This window comes from Eptatretus burgeri, chromosome 14 (genome assembly GCF_056783735.1).
Source record: "Eptatretus burgeri isolate ZD-2024b chromosome 14, Ebu_testis_v1, whole genome shotgun sequence".
Classification (NCBI taxonomy): domain Eukaryota; kingdom Metazoa; phylum Chordata; class Myxini; order Myxiniformes; family Myxinidae; genus Eptatretus; species Eptatretus burgeri.
In genome coordinates, this window is record NC_140974.1 from 33,809,961 (window position 1) to 33,826,935 (window position 16,975).

A 16,975-nucleotide genomic window follows, 5' to 3' on the forward strand; every position below is an offset into this window, starting at 1 on the left:
ATAATAAAGTTAATATGAAGTAAAAACTGTAAAAAGATCCCATACACGATCCCCTATGTTGAACTGGGCATACACAACTAGCGATCCTTCACTCGGGGGCTCGAAATACAGGCAAACCGAACATTATCATCACAACAAAATTCGGTTTAATAAATTGTTAAAACTACATCAGGTACGACCCACTATATATTATCTATATTACATTTATGTTCGAGGCACAAGCACTAAACATTTACATACCGTACGTAACAGGTCGTTCTACTGCATCCGCCATCTTGTTCGCACTACAGTAACCGGAATGAACCGGTTTTGTTTCGGTCTCCGCCGTTTCGCGACGGAAATAACCGATGTTGCTTCCGTTCCCCACCGTTCTATTTCGGGATTGACCGTTATTGTGTCCGTCACGACCGTTCTTGTGTGGAGAATAAACATGTTGGTTTCCATTATATCTGCTATTGCGACCGTAATTACTGTGTTGGTTTCAATTTCGGCCGCTTTTCATCAATTTTAGCTGTTTTTGTAACAAGAATGACGGGTTTTCATTCCGTCTGACAACGTGGGCGTCCGTTTGTTAGGGGGGGCCTGAATCTAGTATTTATTTTTTTCGATGAGACCCTGTTGTAGGCGGTGTAGTTGGCGTTGTGAAGGTAATGTTGAGGTAATGTTAATTTTTTTAGATGAGATCCTGTTCCAGGTGGTGCAGTTGTTGTTGTGAAGGTAATGTTGAGGTAATATTTATTTGTTCAGATGAGATCCTGTTCTAGGCAGTGTAGTTGTTGTTGTGAAGGTAATATTGAGGTAATTTTTTTTTTTCAGATGAGATCCTGTTCAGCTCTAGCTCTATCTCGTGTTTTAGTTATATCTCATGTGCTTGCTCTATCTCGTGCTCTAGTTCTATCTCGTGTTTTAGTTATATCTCATGTGCTTGCTCTATCTCGTGCTCTAGCTCTATCTCGTGTTTTAGTTATATCTCATGTGCTTGCTCTATCTCGTGCTCTAGTTCTATCTCGTGCTCTAGCTCTATCTCGTGTTTTAGTTCTATCTCGTGCTCTAGCTCTATCTCGTGTTTTAGTTCTATCTCGTGTTTTAGTTCTATCTCATGCTCTAGTTTTATCTCATGCTCTAACTCTATCTCGTGTTTTAGTTATATCTTGTGTGATAGCTCTATCTCGTGCCCTAGTTCTATCTCATGCTCTAGCTCTATCTCGTGTTTTAGTTCTATCTCATGCTCTAGTTCTATCTCATGCTCTAGCTCTATCTCGTGTTTTAGTTATATCTTGTGTGATAGCTCTATCTCGTGCCCTAGTTCTATCTCAAGCTCTAGCTCTATCTCGTGTTTTAGTTCTATCTCATGCTCTAGTTCTATCTCATGCTCTAGCTCTATCTCGTGTTTTAGTTATATCTTGTGTGATAGCTCTATCTCGTGCCCTAGTTCTATCTCAAGCTCTAGCTCTATCTCGTGTTTTAGTTCTATCTCGTGTGATAGCTCTATCTTGTGCCCTAGTTCTATCTCATGCTCTAGCTCTATCTCGTGTTTTAGTTCTATCTCGTGTGATAGCTCTATCTCGTGCCCTAGTTCTATCTCGTGTGACAGCTCTATCTCGTGCCCTAGTTCTATCTCATGCTCTAGCTCTATCTTGTGTTTTAGTTATATCTCATGCTCTAGCTCTATCTCGTGTTTTAGTTATATCTCGTGTGCTAGCTCTATCTCGTGTGCTAGTTCTATCTCATGCTCTAGCTCTATCTTGTGTTTTAGTTCTATCTCGTATGCTAGCTCTATCTCATGCTCTAGTTCTATCTCGTGCTCTAGCTCTATCTCATGTTTTAGTTCTATCTCGTGTGCGAGCTCTATCTCATGCTCTAGTTCTATCTCGTGCTCTAGCTCTATCTCGTGTTTTAGTTCTATCTCGTGTTTTAGTTCTATCTCGTGTGCTGGCTCTATCTCATGCTCTAGCTCTATCTCATGTTTTAGCTCTATCTCGTGCTCTTGCTCTATCTCGTGTTTTAGCTATATCTCGTGCTCTAGTTCTATCTCGTGCTCTAGCTCTATCTCGTGTTTTAGTTCTATCTCGTGTGCGAGCTCTATCTCATGCTCTAGCTCTATCTCGTGCTCTAGCTCTATCTCGTGCCCTAGTTCTATCTCATGCCCTAGTTCTATCTCGTGCTCTCGCTCTTTCTCGTGCCCTAGTTCTATCTCGTGCCCTAGTTCTATCTCGTGCCCTAGTTCTATCTCAGCTCTAGTTCTATCTCGTGTTCTAGCTCTATCTCGTGATCTAGTTTTCTCTCGTGATCTAGCTCCATCTCGGGCTCTAGCTCTATCTCGTGCTCCAGCTCTATCTCGTGTTCTAGCTCAATCTCGTGCTCCAGCTTTCTCTCGTGCTCTAGCTCTATCTCATGCTCTAGTTCTATCTCGTGTGCTAGCTCTATCTCATGCTCTAGCTCTATCTCGTGTTTTAGTTCTATCTTGTGTGCTAGCTCTATCTCGTGTTTTAGCTCTATCTCGTGCCCACGTTCTATCTCGTGCTCTAGCTCTATCTCGTGCCCTAGCTCTATCTCGTGCCCACGTTCTATCTCGTGCTCTATCTCTATCTCGTGTTTTAGCTCTATCTCGTGCCCTAGTTCTATCTCGTGCCCTAGCTCTATCTCATGCTCGAGCTCTATCTCGTGTTTTAGTTCTATCTCGTGTGCTCGCTCTATCTTGTGCCCTAGCTCTATCTCGTGCTCCAGCTCTATCTCGTGCCCTAGTTCTATCTCGGCTCTAGTTCTATCTCATGTTCTAGCTCTATCTCGTGATCTAGTTTTCTCTCGTGCTCTAGCTCCATCTCGGGCTCTATCTCTATCTCGTGTTCTATCTCTATCTCAGGCTCTAGCTCTATCTCGTGTTCTAGCTCTATCTCATGCTCGAGCTCTATCTCGTGTTTTAGTTCTATCTCATGTGCTCGCTCTATCTTGTGCCCTAGCTCTATCTCGTGTGCTCGCTCTATCTTGTGCCCTAGCTCTATCTCGTGTGCTCGCTCTATCTTGTGCCCTAGCTCTATCTCGTGCTCCAGCTCTATCTCGTGCCCTAGCTCTATCTCGTGCTCCAGCTCTATCTCGTGCCCTAGTTCTATCTTGGCTCTAGTTCTATCTCATGTTCTAGCTCTATCTCGTGATCTAGTTTTCTCTCGTGCTCTAGCTCCATCTCGGGCTCTAGCTCTATCTCGTGCTCTAGCTCCATCTCAGGCTCTAACTCTATCTCGTGTTCTAGCACTATCTCGTTGAGGCGGTATTAAAATTCCTGCAGGAATGTGGGAGACCCATTCAAAATGTATTTGCCTTTGAAGAGTTTGATGAGATTCTGGTGCGTGGCGTGGATAGAGCCTCCTGGCTCTGACAGCGCCATTAATCCCTCACCAACAACAACAACAACAACAACAAAAGATCCTGTTCTATGCGGTGTAGTTGTTGTTGTGAAGGCAATGTTGAGGTAATATTTATTTTTTCAGATGAGATCCTGTTCTAGGCGGTGTAGTTGTTGTTGTGAAGGCAATGTTGAGGTTCATAGGTAAAGTCAGAAACGAATGTAAGAAGAATTCTATGTTCACTTCTAGGCTTTGCCTATTCCATATCATTTTCGTTTATGGATGTTGTCCGACGATTCTGTGATTTTTTTTCCAGTGTAACTGCTTCGACGTTCATTGGCACGCAAAATTTCAAGTTTCTATGTCACCCAGAAGGTACCGGCCTTTAATATCAGTGAGTGAGTGAGTGAGTGGCTCAGTCAGACGTTAGAAAGAGCTTTATATATTAGTTGCAGGGTGTGCTTACACATTGTGTAAGCATACGAACAATGCTTCCCCATTGTCTCTGGTCGCTCACCTGCATTTGGGTTTTCATTCTTTTTTTTCATGTATTTATATTTTTATTTACTGATTCTTTCCAATGGTTCTGTGATGTTTCCTGGTGTATCGGCTTCAATGTCCATCGGCACACAAAATTACCGTGCTTCCCCCATTGTCTCGGGTCGCTCACCTGCATTTTATCTTTTTTTTTTTCATTTATTTATATTTTCATTTATGGATGTTGTCCGACGATTCTGTGATTGTTTATTTTTTTCCAGTGTACCTGCATCGATGTCCATCGGCACACAAAATTTCAGGTTTCTATGTCACCCGGAAGGTACCGGTCTTTAATATCAGTCAGTCAGTGAGTGAATGGCTCAGTCAGTGGTTAGAAAGAGCTTTATATATTAGTGAGATAAATATATTTTTTGACAAGTCTTTAAGGTCCGCTGGTGACAAGTCTTCAATGATGGTGACGCCACCTGGCGGGTATAGGATGAAAATATCTCTGTGTCCGCTGGGTTAGATTGGCGTGAATCGACATTGCAGAACACACAACTGCGGTGAATCTGCTGACAAATTGGCCAAGTGAGCCTGTCAGTGATCTTCGTTTGTTTTGCTTGAGAGTGAACTCAATCTGCCTGTCTAAATAGACAGGTCTCTGCCAGGCCAAAACTGCCCTTTTTCCAGTCAAGATTTTCTCTGCTAATTTATGTACTTTGGAACATACTCTTTCAAATAAGCTTCTGCACCACCCTGAATTTTGCCACAAATCCAATATGGCTGCTCCAGATATTTCAATGCACAGCAAACTTTTTTTCTGGTGCATTTTACACCCCATAAATGTATTACCAACAGATAGAAACATGATGACAAACTACACAAATATCATATTGGAATTGTTCTATGACGTCTCCTTGACGTTGAAATGACGTCATAGTCGACCGATCGATATCAGAAATTCAATGTACTGCAAACTTTTTTCTGGTGCATTTTTCACCCCATAAATGTATTACCAACAGATAGAAACATGATGACAAACTACACAAATATCATATAGGAATTGTTCTATGACGTCTCCTTCATGTTGAAATGACATCATAGTCGACCGATCGATATCAGAAATTCAACGTACTGCAAACTTTTTTTCTGGTGCATTTTACACCCCATAAATGTATTACCAGCAGATAGAAACATGTCACTAAACTACCAGAATAACCCTTTATTTCTATTCTGTGATGTCTCCTTGACGTCGAAATAATGTCATAGCAATGCGATAGCCCCAATAATAGCAATGCGATATGATTTTGTCATACCTCTCCTGATTTAGCCATGAAATGATCAACATTTTGCTGTTAATTGCCTCATCTGCATGTGCAAAAATATAGTCCAATTCAAGATCGTCTGCTATCTGTTCGATCATGTCCATGTACTATTTAATCACATTGTCTGCTGGAGGCAAAGGAACGACAGGAAGATACTCCAACTTGCACTTCATAGTGGAGCAGTCAGTCACAGTTTTCATGAATGAAGTCTAAGAACCTGCAGGCCCTAGCACATCTTTATCAACCTCTGGAAAGAATTCTTCTAGGCAATCATCACCCACTGCACCAACAATAACCCACGCAATATTTCGTTGCAAAGCATCAGCTAGAAGTTTTGAATCTCTGTAGTCATCATTGAAGTCAGGAAACGACGGAGGGGGTGCTCTCTTCTTTGGGATTTTGAATGTTCCATAGTCTGGCTCCTCTTGGTCAATTAGACTGGACTGTTCCTGTTTGGAGGCAGTACTGGTCGGGGTATCATCTGCTTGGACAGCCTGGAATATTTTCCCAGTTGTATGGTGGGTGGTTTGAGCGCCTGTTAGAGTCTGTTGTTTCCCGTCAGAGTTATCAAAAGTTATATGCACACTTTGCCCTGCGGTAAAACCTGGAGGAAGCATCCTCTTATGCTCCATCGAAATGAACTTTGCCCAGATGTTATTGATATCACGAACATCCGTGTACGATACTCCAAGATGCCACATCGGTTTAGGAGTTGAGTGGCTTCCTTACTGCCTGTTATCCTGTGGATGGTTAAACTCATAGAAACTCCTATTGGAGAACGCTCACCATTGACCAGTTTCTCCCAACTTTCAGCTATGGCCGAAATTTTCTCGGCTTCAACCCTAGAGGCAGTGGCATATCCAAATGTGTTTGTTGACCTCCTGGGATTGATTGACCAAGCAATGGCATTGTAAATACAGTGGAGTGGTCTGTGACTATTAATTAGAGTAAACAGTTCGTCTGGTTCTAACGGCCATTTTACAGCCTCCCTCTGTGAAAGTTTTCGACAAATTAGCCAAGCAAATGTCTTGGTCAGATCAGATTCACGAAGTCCATTTCCTTGTAATGTAGCCGCAGAGTCCGAAAGTGGATTTACCGCACTAGAGTCGACGACCAGCCGGTTTCCCAGCAAGTGAAAGTCAATGGCATCTCCAAATCTCTCAGTCAGGCATTTTTTCAAAGTATAGGTTTTTGAAATCGGAGGGTCCCTAACGTCATATTCTTCACTAATCTCCTTTATATCATCAATTAACTCTGTCAGAAAATAGGCATTCAGATCCTTGATGACCATGCGTTGGAACAGTTTGAAAAAGCCATCCATGACCTCTGAAACTAACCCATCCTCCTCTGCTGGAAGCTTCCGCTCATAAGTGTAAGTAAACTTATCATAATACACATCTGCTGCAAAAAACGTCATAGGACGCACCACTAAGAATTACATCAATTCTTTTTGCGGCAGCATGCAACTTGTCAGTTTCATCATTTATTTTCACATCCCGAGCTTGCAGGATTTTTGATACTGCATTTTTCTCAGAACATCGGCCTAGACCACCACGATTGAAGGGTTTTCTGTCATCTGCTGTTTGCACATTGCAGATAAAACAGATTTTCTTCGTTGGAAGGGACCCTCTACGTATCCTGTATGGGGGACTAAGAACATCTTCATTGGACTCATGCGAACCAGTTGTCCCTGAACTCGACGGCAGTAGTTTTTTGGACTGGGCTTCCTTTCGGGTGATTCTGTTTCGAAATGTGATTCTGCAGTTCTCATGAACATAGACATCCTGGCCTGCGCTAGAAAGACGCTGTGCAGCAGACAGGAATTCAACATAGGGTGCCTGAGTACATAAACTCTGGTCAATTTTTACCCATCTTTCTGCCAGTGCTCGAATAGACTGCAATCCATCCTGAGTTAACTTTGAAGATGGCTCACCTTCGTCGATACGTTCATTACACAGACAACACAAATGCAATTCATCACTCTCTAAACACAAAATTGGTGTAGATGCCATTGTGCAACAGTTTACACCTGTTCAAAAGCTGACATTGTCTTTATCTGTAGTCAAATGTGGATTCGCTGAATCTTCTCAGGAATCCTGGAATCTTTACTGCCTGTCCTGATGTTAAGGATTCTAAAATAAAAGGGAAGCTGAGTAAATATGACCATAGAGAGAGGGAAATACATAAATCACTTGAAACCTTTTTGTACAGTAGAAAATAGTAAATCCAAAGTGACTTCGACTGGTGATTTGATATTATTGGTTATAGAATAAAAAGTTTGATAAAATTTGAAATTATGGGGGATATCGCATTGCTATGATGTCATTCCGACGTCAAGGAGACTTCACAGAATAGAAATAAAGGGTTATTCTGGTAGTTTAGTGACATGTTTCTATCTGTTGGTAATACATTTATGGGGTGAAAAATGCACCAGAAAAAAGTTTGCTGTGCATTGAAATATCTGGGGCAGCCATATTGGATTTTGGCTGCCATATTGGATTTGCGGCAAAATTCAGGGTGGCCCAGAAGCTTATTTGAAAGAGTATGTTCCAAAGTACATAAATCAGCAGAGAAAACCTTGACTGGAAAAAAGGGCAGTTTTTGCCTGGCAGAGACCTGTCTAAAAGGGTTAATATGCCGATTCTCGAAGCGCGATGGAGCCTGCTCCAGACAACCACACAAAGTTTCATTAAAACCCAAGATCGTCAATGTGAACGGCGAAAATATATTTTAAATTCCACCAATTGAAAAAAAGTTTGGCAGATATAATTGCATTACCTTTGTAATGTTGAAAAGTCCAGCAAGAACAAGCCATCCCCAGTGGCGAATAAATAGGCCACCAGCGAGCGATTTACGTATAGACTTCCCATAAAGGGTCAGCTCGGCTATCACCGGCAGAGTCAGCGTCTGAGGCAGTAAGAAGACCAGCGTCCGCACAAGGTAACGATGCTTCCAACATCCTCTCCGGCTCAGGCAGCACGCTGTCAAACACACACAGGCAAATAGGAAAGACAGAGGTTTGAACATGGTGTGAAGCAGGCTACAGAAGGACGTGTGGATTGGATTCAGCTCTGTGGTTTGAGGGAGAGCGACGTTGGAGGAATATGAAGGTGGTTGCGACTTTCCACTCGCCCAGAATGTCACATAACAGGGATCCAGGATCTGGAACAAAAGGATGATGGTTTGTTACATCAAGAATTATCTGTAATTCTTGGTTCATCAAAATAGCTATTTATTATACAGTACATGGTAACTTATTTGTGAACCGATTAACATCAATCATTTCAAGTTGGGAAAAGTTGTTTTTTTAATTGTATTTGTCCCAAATACTTGTGTTTGTCCCACATAGCTTCAGTGTATCATATGTATTTATGAACGAGAATGGCACTCGGTGGAATGCATACCTCTGCCAGAATGAACAGTTTACATTTTGCATCCCACTGATAGGCTGGATCTGTATTTGGAACTGAACCAAAAATCGAATCAGCTTGTTCTTGTCACCGACCCAACTCATCCACCAAGTGTCGTCTGATTCCGTCCATAACTTTGTGAGATATCGTGCTATATATCGTTTTTGCCTCATCTCCAAATTGTGAACAATCACTTAAAAAATGATAGTATCCAGACCTTCACCAAAATCTAATCAATTTGTCCTTGTCACACACCCGACCTGTCCACAAAATTTTGTTCAAATCCGTGCATAACTTCTTGAGATATCCTGCTCACAGACAAACAGACAGGCAGGGGTGAAAGCAACCTCCGTCCACCTTTGGTCCCAGAGGTAATGATTAGGTATTTGTGATTGAGCTAGAACGATGTGCATGCATACACCTGCAAGTGAGGGTTGATAAAATGGTAGTATGCCAGCGACGACCCTGCTCCATATAGGCTCACGGCGCCATAGTCCAGACAGTACCAAATGTCTCGAGCACGCAAGGAGAGAGCATTGAAGAGATGTGCCAGGCTGCTCAATGCAAAAACTCCAGAAACTCCAGCGGCATAGGCATACAGTGGATACAGCTGACTCTCTGTATGCCAAATATGCAAAGAAAGATATAACAAGGTGACATGGTGAGATGGTGGCAGTTTACGAAGATACAGAGTTCAAATGAAAGCTTGTGATGAGTGTGAACCCAGGTTAAAATCCCACATAACCACTTGTGTTTGTCTGATGCCTTTGGTTGCCCATGTGGTTTCATGTATAGAGTACACTGATGTCTACCAATGTCTTCAATCTTACATGTGATGTCCATACAAGCTCCTCCATGAGCCTTTGATATCACTGTAAAAAGAACTAGAACGGTACTCAGTGGAGTGCAAACCTCCACCAGGCTGAACAGTTTACATCTTGTATCCCACTGATAGGCCGGATCCGGACATGAACCAAAATCTAATCGGCTTGCCGTTGTCACCTCCCCAATGTGTCCACCAAGTTTCATCTGAATCCGTCCACAACTTTTTGAGATATCATGCTCTACATAGTTTTTGGCCCCCTCTCTCAATGGTGAAGAATAACAAAAAATATATAGTATCTTCATCTGAATCTTAACCAAAACCGAATCAATTCATGCTTGTCACACACCCGACCTGTCCACCAAGTTTTGTCCAAATCCATCCTTAACTTTTTGAGATATGCTGCTCACAGAAGGACAAAGAGACAGGGGTGAAAACACAACCTTGGTCCACCTGTGGCAGATGTAATAAAAATAAATAAAGTGTGTTAAGAGAAACCCCAGATTGTCGGAATGGGATTTAAAAAATAAATTCAAAAGGAAAAGGGTTGATGCGGCCTACAACCTTTATCCCACATAGCCTTCTAAAACAAGCAAGCAGGGATTGCTGATTAAAATCCTGAAAATTGGATAAGCCTAGACTCTGAACAAAAGCATACAAGCAAGGTGGTACAAAACGGTTGATGCCATTTGTGTGCGAGGACGACGGATGCCGGCAGGCCGTCCTGTCTCCACCATAGAGTCCCATAAAATTATTTTATGTGCATGGAATTTAATTGTTGATCCTTGTTAATACACCTATAACTAACAAAAAACAAGGACAAATGTGTCCAAGAGCCACGTCATTCCACCAGTCAATCTCCTTGCTATGCTAGCTTCCAGGGCACCGAGTGCCTCCAGGGCATCAGGTACCCCCAGGGCATCAGGTGGCCCCAGGGCATCAAGTGGCCCCAGGGCATCAGGTGCCCTCAGGGCATCCGGTGCCTCCAGGGCATCAGGTACCCCCACGGCATCAGGTGGCCCCAGGGCATCAGGTGGCCCTCAGGGCATCAGGTGGCCCTCAGGGCATCCGGTGCCTCCAGGGCATCAAGTTCCTCCAGGGCATCAGGTGCCTTTAGGGCGTCAAGTGCGTTTAGGGCATCAGATGCCTCAGGACATCAGGTACCTCCATGTAGCCTCCCTGCCTGCTTCACTCCCTATTCTTACCCCCAGAAAGGTTTTGTCTTCACCAGAAGAAGAATAACAAGAAGAAGAACAACGCGGAGCTCTCTTAGAGCCAGCGTTCGCGACGCAACGCGCCTAAAAAAAATGTGGTAGACATTTTGTGTCTTGGACATGTACCGGCCAGCCACCATTTTAAAAATGGTGGATATGTCAGAAGGATTTCAACCGAAAAAAAAGTGTCAAAATAATTAACTTCGCAAGTCAAAATGCTCATCGATAGTATTTATCTTGTTTATGAACTAATTTCCCATTTGACAAAAGTGGCTCTTCACTTTGCAGGCAGGTACATGAGTGCGAGTGGAGTGGATGATGCTCTGATAGAGTCTTGAGATTTTTGCCGTGTATACCGTGCACAGTGCGTTGAATGGAACACATACATTACTCGTATATCAGTTCACTGACGGGCCTGCGTATTATTGCTGGAGTTATCGAACCGATGATGTGGAAGTCTCTCTGGGAAAATAAATCAATGTGATGATTTTCATTTATGTCATTTCTGAGGACTCAACTGAGGAAAGTGCGCTGCAATAATTGCAAAAAGAGGAAAAATAATTGGCAGAGAGAAGGACCAACTTTTCACAAACTAATCCCAATGCACTCTTCCTCATATGTGGTGATTTCAATTGTCACAGCAGCAATTGTCTGGGTGTTGATACCTCTCTCACCAGTCATGGCACTTCATTCAGCAAATGACTTTTGTGAGTCCATGGGACTGACTCAATCTGTGAACTTTCCCACCCGGATTTCTGCCAATGGCAAATCCTCCATTCTGGATTTGGCGATGACCAACTTACTTCCCCGCCAATGTCTCGTTTACTTCCTCTGCTCCAATTGGTCCATCTGATCATGTGCTTGTGTAGGTCAATATCTCTCCAGCCATTCTCAGAGAACAGCCTCAGCACCAGCGAGCCTGGCAGTTCACTCACACAAACTTGCGGGGACTGCAAGCAACCATCTCACTTCAGGACTGGCCTCCTTTATCTACCACCCCTGATATGAACTCGGCTTGGGAATTCTTCCACAGAATCTTACTCTCCCTTATGCACAGTTTCATCCCATTTCGTCTTCAGTTATCTTACCCATCCTCTCATCCTTGGTACTGTGATTTCTGTGGTGAGGCAGTTGCCTTAAAACAACTTGCATTCTCCCCTTGGAAGGCAACTCCGACCGAAGTCAACCTCAGATCATTCTACAAATTCCACAACAAGTGTATAGAAAGTCTACCCTCAGAAGAGCCAGGAAACAACATCTGTCCAATCTCAAGAACGAACTTTCAAAATTGTCTGGATGAGAGGCGGTAAATGAACTGAGTGGCCATTGACCCGTCTGAAGTGAGAGTGAAACATGTTGTGTTTCGCGATCATTGCAGGACATTTTAATGAAGGTGACAGCTTTATAATTCACGGATTCCAGGAAAAATGGATGTGATTTGCCTTCTCTTTTTGGATGGCAAATCTGACCCAAGGCAATCTCAATGCATTCCAAAACGTCCGCAACAAATGTGTGTAAACTTTCAGGAGAGTCGGAAAACAACATCTGTTCAACCTCGAGAATGAACTTTCAAACTTGTCTCCCTCCCCTAAAACCTAGTGGTGCCTTCTTAAGTCCATCTCTGGAGTTTGCTCCCCTTCCATTCCTTCCCTCACTTAAAATGGCACCACAGCTGACTCCGTTTGTGAGAAGGCCAAATACCTCAATTCTGTGTTTGCCTCAAAATCATGTGTCCCTCAACCCTCACTCTCAGTCCCCAAACTTCCCTGTGATACACAACTGCTCCTGGAGTCCTGTCTTTTGCACCTGAGAAGGTCGAGAAGGTTCTTTCAACCCTCAACTCTGATTTTACAACTGGACCGGACAACATCAGCTCGCATGTCCTAAAACCCGCTCTGCTGCTCTTGCACATCCTCTTTCTGCTCTTTTCACCCCATCATTTGCCCTCGGTCATCTTCCATCTGCTTGAAAATCAGCCAACATCACTGCATGACACAAAAAGGTGCAAAAACGGATCCCCTTAACTACAGATCTATCAGCGTACTTCCAATCGTCAGCAAGGTCATCGAATCCATTATCACAGTTGATATGAAAACCTTTCTTTTGTCCAACAACTTTCCTCTCAGATCACCAATTTGGTTTCGGACCAGGTCACTCCACCTTGGACATGCTGCATGTACTCTTCCAACAATGGATGGCGGCCCTCAATGTTAGACCTGAGATCAGTGCTGTTTTTCTTACACATATCTCGAGCTTTCTATACAGTCTGGCATCCCATATTACTCTCCAAACTCTCAACCTATGCCATCCAAGGTCAACTCCACACGTGGCGTACAGACTTCCTCTGCTCTCGTAGCCAACATGTGGCACTCAATGGAATCCTTTTATCTCCGCTCCATGTTAAGGCTGGAGTCCCTCAAGGCAGCGTTCTGGGTGCATCATCTCTGACTCTGGAAAATCCCCTGTATTTATTTGCTGACGACTCTCTTCTTTGCCATGACATCCCTCATCCTTCAGATGGGTAAGCAGTATCCTCTTTCTCTTTTCAAACCTTGACAAAAATCACAAGCTGGTCACACATTTGGAATATGTCTTAATCTAGACAAATCTCACACTCTCTTTATGAAAGGACTGTCTGGCAAATCCTCTTATCTAATTTCTCAACAATCCTCTTGAGAAAGTTCATTCACTCAAACTCCTGGGTCTCACAATCAGCTATAATCTTTCTTGAGCAAACCACATTTCAACATTGGCCTCCAAAGCTAGTCTCTCCCCCCTTCCCCCAATCCCCATTCCCTACTCCTGTAGTGAGCACTCAGTCTGCCATCAACACGCTACTGGTGAAACTACGTAAATCCAGGATCAATGCTCACCTCCACTAATTTCTTCTTCTTCTTCTTTCGGCTGCTCCCGTTCGGGGTCGCCACAGCGGATCATCCGTATGATCCGCATCGTGATTTGGCACATGTTTTACGCCAGATGCCCTTCCTGACGTAACCCTGGTCGCCTCTTACGACACAGGGATATGGTACACCTATTTTAACCAGGGTATACACCGGCCCAGTATACTGGTACTCATTTCGCCGACCTTGGAAGGATGACAGGCTGAGTGAACCCCCTGGTGTATTAATTCAGTGGCCCAACGGGGCTTGAACTCAGGACCTTTTGGATCCCAAGCCGCTGCCCTAACCACTGCGCCAACACCAGGCTCTCACCTCCATTAATTTGCTCCTATTTTTTCCCACTTGTGAACCCAACTTCCACATGCTCTTCAATCTCATTCTTCCCTTCAGATCTTCAAGACAGCTGTTCACCACCATCTCAGATCCTCACCCATCCAAAACCAGGATCTTGTCGATCCCTGTTAACACTCCCACCCCTCAAAACCCAAGACAATCTTCTTCCAAGTTTTCAGTTTATATCTTTACTGAGAGTTTATTACTGCATCCATCTTGTCCACCTTGTGCATTCACCATTCCACCCGACACCCCTTATTTGGCCAAGTCTCCTTCTATTTTATCCTTCAACCTTGCCTATTACTGACCCCTCCCCCCACCCCCCTTTCTCTCTCCACTGTTACATCCTGATTCATTTTATGTTTTACCTATTCCACGAACCTTGACCTTGTATGCAAAAAAAGGGACATTTTTGGTTGACGACCTGTTGCCAATAAACCCAATGCTTGAAGGTGGTGTTACTACTCTACCAGTTAAGCATACACTAAGTGCTGAACTTGAGCCAAAACTCACTGAAGAAGAATGTGTATTTGAGCAAGTTTCACAGTCCACAATTTCATTATTCCTCAATTTCATGTCAAAATTTGAATGGTGTAGCTACATATTATGGATATATATGTCATCTCAAAATAGCTTTGGTAAAGCCATTGCAAATGCCATACAAAATGCACGAGCAGTTTGTACTGTGCAGGAGTTGCACATAGTCTTCGATAAATACACTGACTCATCTGTAAAGGAATCAGAAAGACTCTGAAGAGCTTCAAACACCGGAAGTGTCGAGTTAACAAACATTGATCCTGATGTGCCAATCCGTGTTCAAATGAACAAGTTCTGGACATCATCAATGAACAAAACCAACTTACAGCTACTTGCCTAAAAACTGGCATGTTTGCAATCTGTTCAGCCAAAAGTATGTCATTGCAAATGGGATTGTCGTGAATGAGGAGATTATTCCTGCAGTGCTGCACTCAATTGATGATGCAACTGTAGTTGAAAAGCTCAATAGTACAAATGAGGAAGATGACCATCGGCTTGTACCCCCGTGTTAACTGGGTAATCGAGAATGGGCCCCATCGTGCTGTTATTCTGGACAATGATAGACGTAGCGGTTTCAATGCTGAGACATGCATCCATCTTCGAAGTCAAAGGCTTTAAAGAGCTTTGCATTTGGTTTGGTATTTGGAACAAACATCGCTTAATTCCTTTGCACCATCTGCTGACAAAACTCCGACCTACATTCTGCAATGTTTTAGTGGAAATGAGGTTTTAAGCAAAATTGGAACCAAACTTCCAGTATCGAAAGCAGAACCAGGAAACTTCCCTCCAGAATTTGGAGAGACAGACACCCTCCAAGAGCTAGACATCGATAATGTTGAAAAAAATCTGGTAAGAGTTTAGTCATTTTTGACAGGCTGTGATATATTTATCATCCAAGGTTAAACAAATCTCTTGTTGAACTGCCACCAACATCAAGCTCGGTCAGAGGACGTATACGCTGAATATTCTTTGTTTCGAGGGATGCACTTACTCTCTTACATAATCCTCCTATTAATTTGCAATTGGTTACTGGCTTTGATACCAATACATATTTTTATTACGGACCCCAGGCATCAAAAAGCTACATGCGTATTTCGAAAAAACAATTCCAAATGGAGCATCTCACCACCGTTTGAGAATTTAAATTGCATCAGATGTGACAATAAATGTGAATTGTTGCTCCCAGCTTGCCGGCTCGATGGCAGAAGAGGCCATTTGCATTTTTGCCGCTTCTATCCCTCCCCATTTGGAGTCCCGTGCGGGCACAGGTAACTTGCTAGTGGCTACAATACTACAAATGGGATGAAGTGGATGGACTTTTATGACCATGTAAATGTCACAGACAGTTGCCGGATGAATTGATAACTGTGCGCGGGTGCCACACTTGCAAAACAAGGAGATGCAAATGTAAAATATTCGGGGTGACAAACCCAGTTTTTGGCAAGTGCGAAACAGAATGTCGCAATTCTTCTTGAAATTTTACTGTGACGAAAGAGTTTGCTGTGGTGTGTGTAATATCATCCATAATGAATTCAGAAAAAATTCCCCCAAATGGATATACACGGAACTATTTGCTGATATGTTGTACTAAATTTATATTCTGTATATTGTTGGCATACATTGGTTTTACCAGTGCAAGTGTTCCTTTAATTCACTATTTTATGTGTGATTGCCATATTATAAAAGAAAGTTGCTAAGAACTATCCAATAATTTATGTTTCTTTATCTTTAATGGCCATACAATTATTCCCATGTTTTTGTGAGGTTGGCTGTGGGAGCTTGACCCTCAAGTCTTTAACGAACTGGCTGTCCAGGCTTGACATTCAACTAAGGTTAGGGCAGGAATTTGGAATTTGTTCATGAGGCTGGTAATGGCTTGCTTACTCTTTATGAAGGATACTGTGGGATCTTTAACGTCCACCAACTAATGCCGGCAGACGGGACGTCCAGTTTATGAGAGAAGGCAAACACATCGATGCCTCACCGGACCTACTAAACACCAGGGTTGGGATTTGAACCGAGGCTAGACAGCTTAAAGATGAGGGTCTGTACCTCTCAGCCAATCCTGCCAGCCCCTATGTAATAAAAATCTGTAATCTTGTTTTGTTTTTTTTGACATCCTGAAATGTCTACCAAAGGTTTGTTGTCTTTTTGTCGGGAATGAGTTCTGTAATCGACACAAACAATCAAATTCTCTGTTCATAAACTTTGTTACGGGGGGTATAGTGCAGATTCTGGATCATATCCATCTCACCATGGCCACCATGTGTGCTGAGAAGAGATGCAAACTTGGCGAGACAGAAGAGCAAGGGTCCAAAGTGCGTCCAAAAGTTCAAAGTTTCATTAGTGAACATGAAAGCTGAACGGAGGCAGTCACGTGGTGACGAACCAAGCGCTCTGTATCCAGATGTGATGAAATATTCTGTTGCACCAAATGGAATCTCCTTGGAGAGAAGCAGCTCAGAGCGATGACGCCGTAAAGTGGCCATATCTGGAGGAGGATTAAAGTTGATATAATTAAATTCATAATTTTTATAAGTTAATGAATTGCAACAAGTTAATTCCGACTTTGACCTCCTAAAAAGGAGTTTGTAATTTGTTGCTGGGTG

At 43.0% G+C, this 16,975-nt stretch overlaps 1 protein-coding gene and 1 pseudogene across 7 annotated transcripts in view; both read right to left on the reverse strand.

Moving 5' to 3' along the window:
• Nucleotides 1–16,975, reverse strand: part of PAQR9 (progestin and adipoQ receptor family member 9) — an 89,732-nt gene that overhangs the window by 4,666 nt on the left and 68,091 nt on the right. For all 7 annotated transcript variants that reach the window (XM_085854343.1, XM_085854342.1, XM_085854344.1 and 4 more), the window contains 3 exons: nt 16,621–16,857; nt 8,978–9,174; nt 7,925–8,308 (listed from right to left, as the gene is read on the reverse strand). In XM_085854343.1, coding sequence (XP_085710469.1) covers nt 7,925–8,308; nt 8,978–9,174; nt 16,621–16,855 — 816 coding nt within the window. In that variant the 5' untranslated portion in view covers nt 16,856–16,857. The remainder of the gene's footprint in view (nt 1–7,924; nt 8,309–8,977; nt 9,175–16,620; nt 16,858–16,975) is intronic.
• On the reverse strand, nt 5,050–7,440 carry LOC147012943 (uncharacterized; annotated as a pseudogene).